General features: G+C 42.3%; 1 protein-coding gene across 1 annotated transcript in view; it reads left to right on the forward strand.

Annotated features, from left to right (window-relative positions):
• Positions 1–562: 562 nt before the first annotated feature.
• Positions 563–8,486, forward strand: part of STOM (stomatin) — an 8,391-nt gene continuing 467 nt past the window's right edge. Inside the window, exons 1-6 of the mRNA XM_010022685.1 lie at positions 563–647; positions 3,360–3,463; positions 3,971–4,043; positions 4,782–4,864; positions 6,222–6,425; positions 6,910–7,044. Of these exons, the coding sequence (XP_010020987.1) occupies positions 563–647; positions 3,360–3,463; positions 3,971–4,043; positions 4,782–4,864; positions 6,222–6,425; positions 6,910–7,044 (684 nt within the window). The remainder of the gene's footprint in view (positions 648–3,359; positions 3,464–3,970; positions 4,044–4,781; positions 4,865–6,221; positions 6,426–6,909; positions 7,045–8,486) is intronic.

The following is an 8,486-nucleotide window of genomic DNA, read 5'->3' on the forward strand; positions in this document are numbered from 1 at the left end:
AGAGGATGCACATTTCATCTGTAAGAACACGAGTTATTAATACTGAGCAGCGGGCACTGGTGCTAACCTTGTCTGCACGCCTTTCACTTGACGTGCTGCTGAGGTGCTTTCTGCTGTAGTTACTGTCTGATGGGCTGGTTTGGAGGCTAGAGCTGCCTACCAGGTATTTTTGTTGTAATAAAGTATCTATGGAATAAATTGCAAAAATCTTTACATCTTAATAACCCAAATTATGTCTTAATGCCATTTCCCATGTGAAATTCTTTGAGAAGCATCTGAAAAGACATGTAGTTCTCATTGAGAGCAGTATTCCTTATTATTCCTGATTGTTTGCTGGTTAACAAACACTGAATAACTGTCACAGAATAACCCCCTTCAGTCGTTCTCGGACAATCATGTGTTTGAGCAGTGTGGAAGTGGAGACCTGTGCCTGCTGTTGCCTTGCCCTCAGCCCAGCTGATCTCCCACATGCATTTGCTTTAAATCTGGTGTGTGCACAGTTGGGGGAAGGTCCCTTCCTCCCATGGTACCCAGGAGGTTCCATTTATAACATTCCGGCTCTATGGCAGTGAAGGGAATCCTGCTCTATGGCAGTGATGTGCTTATTCAGATAGTCTTTGCAGATGGAAATAAATGGCAGGTGAAGTGTATGTGCCACTCCTGAAGTGGTGATGAGAGCTCCCTGTTCCATCTCAGCCTCCAGCACTAAGTGTTTATTATAAATTGTTAATACTGTTTGATGATCCAAGTGATGATTTCTTGCTAAAGTAACAGCAACTGTTCCAGGCAGCCTTAAAGGGAGTGAAGATGGTTCCATTAAACTCTTTTTTTTAATACTCTTTGTTGTTTATTTCTTAATTCTTGTGTAATTCTGCCATCCCTGTCAGTCTCATTTCGGTGCTGTTGTCCAGCTGCTCTTTAGGATCCAGTATCAAGAAGCCAGACTGAGAAATCAGGCCACAATGGCCTGTTGATGGAGTTATCCAAGTCCCATGAATGAGATGGTCAAAAGTTGCAATCAGGAAGCTCATTCCACAGGTGCCCAAGCGTGTTTCTGGTATTTCACAGTTTTTCACAAGACAGCATCTCTTGCTTTTTATCTTGTGAAATGCACCATGTGATGGGAAAGTCACTGTGAAATAAAGCGTGAGTTGTGACCTCTGTGCTTCCTGTTCAACAGAGAAGCAAATAGGTATTTCTTTTCCTGTTCTGTAGAGCAGGTTGGTGAAGACTTGATGTTAAACAGTAGAGAAAAACCGGAGCACAATCCTCAGCTTCTTTAAGTTTATGACAGTAAAAGAGAGAGGGAGACTCTTTCTCCTTATCAGTGTAGCTTGTGAATGCTGCTTATGGCTTTAGGCTGACTAATACCTTGTTGCAAAATGAAAAGTAATGTTCTCTTCACTAATGAGTTTACAGATGTTGCTTAATGCCTGCAGTTTGCTTAATGCTGATATATGTAGGTAATGCATTTCCCTGACTTTTGCAGAAGGCCTGGAAATTACTGCTGTCATCTCTATTTCCACTGCGCAATAATAAACCTTGGGGCAATAACTTTAGGTAACTTTCCACAGAGGAACTTTAAAATGACAGCTGATATGACACGTCCTTGATGATTACTATCCTGGCATGTGACAGGAATGCACATTATAGATAAGACAGCCAGCTGGCTTCGAAGCTTTGAGTAACTTCCTAAAGCAAGATACTGTGTACGACAAAACCTGATTATTCTTCACTGCCTCCATATTCCACCATACTTGAAAGGCCTGGAGCAGTGGCTCCAAGACCCACAGTTGGTGTAAAAGAGGGCTGGAAGGAAGCTGGAAGTTCCCAGTTATTTTGCTGATATCTGTGACTTTAGTCAGATAGTGTGGATCTCAGTTTGCAAGGTATCTGCTATTATTTGCTATTACTCACTTTCAAGATTAGTGATATCTAACGACTGACCTGTCTCACTGCTCTTTTTATCCAAGGTATACACTGCTAATGCTAAGTTTAATTCAGGCACAATGAAATGCTTCCTCACGGGACTGGGTAGTAAAATCCATGGATGTTTTTAAAAATCAAGATTTTGCTTTATAATAAAATGAGTTCTATTTAAAATAACTGGTTAGAATGGAGACTCGGAGACTCGTAACTGGGCAGTTTTGTTGTACAAAATGAGTTGTGGGTGTGTTTGGTGAGTACAGAAAACGATCCATTAGGTAATTCCAGGTAGAACTAAACTAAAGTGTCTGGATTCTTTAAGGCAGTTTCTTTCTAAGCAAGCAGCTGAATTCAGTCCTTCAGATCACAGGACTCCGGTCCTTTAAGTCGCTGTGGCACTGATCAAGTCAGGGTAAGGTCTACGTGTTTGCAGCACTGTTAGGGGGTATTTGCAGTTCAGCAACCTTGGGGACCGTGGACCTGCAGCCACGTTCTGTCATCTAAATGTGAGAATTGTGTTGTTCTGAGCTTCGCGGCTGCTTCTTGACACTTTGTGCTTTTGACCTTTTAAAGGCTGGAGTGAGAGAGGTGAATTTCAGTATCTCCACGGTAGGATGGTTGCTTGGTGTCACTCTGGGATATCCCCACTTGGCAGCGGGCTCCTGGCAGCCTGGAGGAAGCTTAGCTGGCAGGACATGGAACTTCCGATGGCTTTCTGAGTGCTCCTTCCCAGCACGTCTGCACCTTGTCACGCTGCGTTGCTTTTTTTAGCTGTGTAGTATTTGAAACCACCGGCTCTTGGTGTGCGCTGACTCTGGAAATCCCTCCAGTTGGTGCCATGGCAGAGAACTATCGGGTTTTCTAAGCATGAGGAGTCTTTGGCCAAGAAGTGCTTTATAGAGACCTTATTTCACGTCCAGCTAATCTTGCACCACATCTTATCCTGCTTCCTAGGTATAGCAGTGGTTTTCCGAGATCTGTTCCAGCTGTCACAAACCAAACACTAAACGTCCTGTCCCTGGGGCTGATGGGCTCTGGAGTGTTTGTGTTTCGCTCATTACACAGGGGTTGCTCTGACTTCCTTAGGCAATAAAAGATCAGGATTTGTGCTGCTGCCCGTTGGGCATTCTGCTAGAGGGAACTGGAGAAGAGGGAGGCATTTGGGAGTCTGTACTTAAATGTTAGTGTACTTAATTATGTGTAAATGTTACTTGGACCACATTCTGCCCTCAGCTGTCTCACACAACTGACAGAGACTAGTGAAAGTCAAAGAATTTGGGTTTTAATTTTACTTCTGAGCTACACCTGATGTGCTTGGCTACAACAGTGCCTTATTCCAAGGAATATTCCACATAAATACCCAGTTACAGACACTTTCTTTAACAGGCACTCTTGGGTTTAAAAGTCTGAAGATTGCTGCTCTTCTCTTGCAGATGACTCTGATAGTGGCCTTGGCTTGTGTGGATGGATCCTGGTGATCACTTCCCTCTTCTTCACTGTTATCACGTTTCCTATATCCATCTGGATCTGCGTAAAGGTAAAATTGTTCACTTCAGTGTTGGATTAAAACCTAAGCAGTGCAGGTGCTTCCTTGTGGTTATTACAGTTCTCTATTTTATTTACTTGTTTTAAACACACATTAATCTATTGCAGCAGACAGTGTATGACAGACCTCAACTTCCAGTGCATTAATCTTCAAACAGACAAAAAATTACAGTATTTAGTCAAACCTATTTTTGCACTGACTTTACTACATCTCCCCACTTGTCATTAGTATATGAGCTGGTTTGGAAGATGAGAATGATTGCAAGAATGCATAATTACTCTTGAAGGACTGATATTTCTTGTGCAGTATTGTCCTGATTGTTCCTATTGCTCTTTGCTTTTTGACAATAAAGTTTAGGCTAAAATTCCCAAAAGCAGCTGGTATAGAAATGTCTGTTGCACTGAAACTCAAGACTGTCTGAAACTAGTGTATGCACAGTTTGGAATCCAACATATGGCTCCTGGAAACCCTTGCATGACATCCAACTGTTTGTTACAGATTATAAAGGAGTACGAGCGAGCCATTATATTCAGACTTGGACGCATCCTGAAAGGGGGAGCAAAGGGACCAGGTATGTCCTGGGAGCAGTTTTAATCTCTGTTCTTGGTAAGTCAGCAGCAGCAGCTGGGGGAGACATTGCATTAGACTGGCCAATGGGTTTCTCCAGGCTTTTGTAACTTCCAGTGAGAGGATGTGCTCCTTTATCAGGAGAAAATGGTAAATGTGAACCTTACCCAGATCTCTGTAGTTAATCCATTGTCTTCAGGTAGAATCAAAGCACAGAATGTAAAGGGAGGAATAACAGCACCAAATGTGCTGATTTAAAGAAGAAGTCTAGTGTGTGAGTTAAAACCCAAATGGTCTGAAAGGGTCCGTGTTCTTCAAAAGAGATAGAAACAATGAAATTATGTGCTAGTTTTGAAACGTTTCCTGTGCAGATGAGAAATTCTGGTGTAAAGCTGAAGAATGACACTGATCCCCCAGGACAAAAGGAGGTTGATGGTTTGATAGCTTCTCCTTGCCAGAATTGGGCCCTGCAAATAACTGTGTGGGACAGACTTTCAGAAGTGGCTGTGAACAGTTCTGGGGCTTTCCCAAATGTTAAAGATCTCTAAGATAGACCTGAATCAACTGTAGTTTTCTCAGCATACTTTATCATCCTGGTTTGAAAGCCACAAACCAGGATGCTGCTGAGCTGGTTACGTGAGGGCTGTGCAGCCTCAGTGGTTGGATTTAAGCTTATTTCAGTAGCAGATCTCACCTGGTTTAATGACCCATTTTCACATCTTGAATGGATATCTTTGTACAGGTTTGTTTTTTGTCCTGCCCTGCACAGACAGCTTCATCAAAGTTGATATGAGGACTATTTCTTTCGATATTCCTCCCCAAGAGGTGAGTCTGCACTTGCCTTTGTACCTGCTAAAGTGGTTACTATTTGTTTTCTTTTTCCCCTCTTGGTACTGGGGAGTGTGTAGCTTTAATGTAGACTCCTGGGCAGGTTCAGTGCATTGTGAAGAGTGCATATATCCTTGAGTAATATCATTCAATAAGAGAAGATTGCTGAAAGAAAACCAATTATGCTGTCCTCTAAGGACCAAGTAGGATAACTGCATGCTGTGTGAGAGCTAGAACAGGAGGGTTTGGAATAAAGACTGCCTGACTTCATGCAACATTCTCTAATTGTTCCTGGGAAATCTGGAAGATATCCAAGAGCAGCGCTGATCTTTCCTGTGCCAATTGATCTAGATGGATAAACAGCTAAAATAATGCGATGAACTTGTTATATATCAAATGCTGTTAGTGGCAACTCAGGATAACAGTCAGCTCCCTTCTGTGGGTTTTGTGTACCTGTCGTAGGCGCCACTCAGTTTGTTCCTCGTCGTTAGTTGCAGATTTAGACAAATGGCATCTGTCAGGGTACACTCGAAAGGGTAATTGGTAGAAACCTAATCACTGGCAGGCAAAATGTGCTTGCAGCTGCTGATGTGCCATTAGTGAAGCCAGCAGTTGGATGTTTTCCTTTTGACTTGATTAAATCATGCCTATGGATTTAGGTTTGTTTGTGTTCCGTAGGTAGAGCAGAAATACACTCTTATTTGTACAGCATGATTTCTGTGCGTGCTGCTCATTCTTTATCTTAGGCTATTATGGAAAGCCTGCTAAAATAGGTAGCTTGGGGAAGGACAGAGCAGGTAAGGTTAAGTAACTCTCAGGTCCCTCTCTTGTCAAGTAACATAATAGTAATTGTCTAACATGGAATTAGGACACTTCTCATGGTCATGTGGCATACTTCAGTCTCTTTAACTTAGCTTTAAAATAGAATTAATATTAATGTTTCATTCTGGTGTATCCTCTTCTAAACCTTCAAGAATATCTGTCTTTATCTTTGCAAGCACATCCTTTGCTTAACATACAAGTGTTAAATTCAGGATATCACTTGAGTCAAGCTCTGAGGATGTTCACAGATGACTTCCTCTGCAGCTTGTCTAGACATCAGCACATGCTCATGGAGTAGCACAAGGTGGCATTTCAGTCAGAAGTACCCCCAAGGACAATGAACTGCAAGATAACAACAGAGATATTTCTAATGGGATGTTGAAGTCCGGCTGGCACCCTTGCAGCTGAAACGCACCAGGCTGCTGGGACAGGCAAACCCCATTTTGTAGTTGTCAAGTAAAACAAATGTGTAATTAGCATAATAATTCACCATATATTCATCAATAATTATGCTTTCCCCACTGCTTTTCAGATCTTGACCAAGGACTCTGTGACAGTGAATGTGGACGGAGTGGTTTATTACAGAGTGCAGAACGCCATCCTCGCCGTGGCAAACATCACAAACGCTGACTCAGCCACACGTCTTTTAGCACAGACGACTCTGAGGAATGTTCTGGGGACCAAAAACCTCTCCCAGATTCTCTCTGATCGTGAAGAGATCGCACACAGCATGCAGGTACGAGCGGCTCTACACAAGTGAGGTGCAATCCATCCATAAGCAGTTTGTGGGTAACTTCCAGGTCAGGATTTATTTTACCATCCAGGTGATAAGCCAAGTTGTGATTTGGAGCTTGAGGCAAAACCCTATTGAGAGCTATTGGGATGGCATTGTGTTTAATAAAAATGAGTGACTAAGGCAATAGTGGAGCAGTGGGAATGAGGATACAGGCAAAGAGGGCTTCCCGGGATCGTTATGTCAATGCTCTGCTGTTGAAGGCAATTATGCTGCAGAATTCCTTCAGCATATTCATCAGGCTCTGGGGGTTTTTTGTTAGCTGACAACAGTTACACTTTTATAATTACCAAATCATCGTACTTATACTAAAGCCCCTAAAGTCCAAGAAACATAAGATAATTAATGAATGTGGTTTACTGGATGCTCTTTGGACATTAGTCTGCAGCCAGGTCAGTGATTAATTTCATTGTCCTGTCTTACACAGGCCACACTTGATGAGGCAACAGATGATTGGGGCATTAAAGTGGAACGTGTGGAGATCAAGGATGTGAAGTTACCTGTCCAGCTGCAGAGAGCAATGGCTGCAGAAGCTGAAGCTGCCCGTGAGGCAAGAGCCAAGGTAAAAACCTCAACATCTACGTTTGGGTTCATTATTTTTCCTTCTTCATGAATAACTTAACGTGGGCATGTAGAGGATGAAGATTCTCAGCCAGGTTGTGTTATAGCAAACAGAAGTGCAGGGCAGGGGTTTGTGGATTTTTATCTGGGTTTCATTGTGGTTTGTGCAGATGAAGTGTCCTTCAAAACCACAGAATCTCAGCTCTTCACCACACTCTAAGAACAAATCTCCAACAGAACAATTTGAAGGTTATTAGCTGGAGCCTGCAGTGAATTAGAAGCCGGATTTACTTCCAGCTTTCTCCCGGCTAGCCCTGATTTTAGGGAAGTCTTTTGTTGTCTGCTTCCTACTTCGTATGAGAAATAAAACAGCTGTAGTGGTTTTGTCACCCTTAAGCTGACCAGTGGTCAGTTTGGTCATGACATCTTGTTCCCTAGCTGTCCAAAAACCCCACCTTTGATTGTAGATCAAGCTGATGGATGGGGTTAGATACCAGTGGTCTGTTGAGCTGCCTGTAGCAAAATGGAACTTGCATTCTAAATAGTGAAGGCTTGTCTTAGCAAAGGGAGGTTTCCTACAGCTCATCTAAAGCCATGAAAACCACATCTGATCTTACGATGTTCATCTCGCACACGAGTGATTTTTTCATGCACAGCCATACGACTGATTTTCCTATCTGCCATTAATGAGGAGTTTCATTAACTTGAATCTACCTTTAGGTTCTAATTATAAAATTTGGATTTTATTTTCATGGGAAATAAATACTAAACTGAATTTCATTACAATTCAGGACTGGCAATTACTGGATGTGAAGCTCTTGGTGCACCTCAGAAAAGCTCTTTAAGCCTACATTAGTGCTCCAAGTATTAACTTCTATGGGGGTTTTTTGAAGCTTAATTATTTTGTGATTGTTTTTTTAATTACTATTTATTCTGATGTTTAAAAAAATACTGTGCCCTTAGAGCAGAACTCTGTAGGGAAGTCTGCACTTCCCTGTGCTGAAGTGCATTAAATTGCCTCACCAACAACTTCTCTGCTGAAACAGCAGCATCCAGCCCTCCTTTGCAAACACTTAGAAAGTATTTATACTGTCCTGGTGCAGAAGGGCTTGTCAGGAAATGCCTGACCACAAAGTTGTCCCTAATGAGCTCATAATTAAAGAAGGAATAAAAGGTATTTCCCCAGTAAGAAACATGCTATTCACATGTCAAGCCCTTGTAAAGACCAAAAAAATACAGCTTTAAATGAAAGCTTAAAGATACATGTGGGGACCCTTCTGCTTTTGAGAGGCAGTGCTGAAAGAAGCACAAAAGAAGCTTTTGAAAATAGAACAAAAGCACCCACTGCATTTTCAAGACACGGTGCTGGCTTTTGTGATCTGGTATCCCAATCCTGAATGGGGGGAGAACAGACAATCCATGGCCTTGAAAGCAAAGCAGGAA

The sequence above is a fragment of the Nestor notabilis genome, unplaced genomic scaffold (assembly GCF_000696875.1).
Source record: "Nestor notabilis isolate BGI_N333 unplaced genomic scaffold, ASM69687v1 scaffold9579, whole genome shotgun sequence".
Classification (NCBI taxonomy): domain Eukaryota; kingdom Metazoa; phylum Chordata; class Aves; order Psittaciformes; family Psittacidae; genus Nestor; species Nestor notabilis.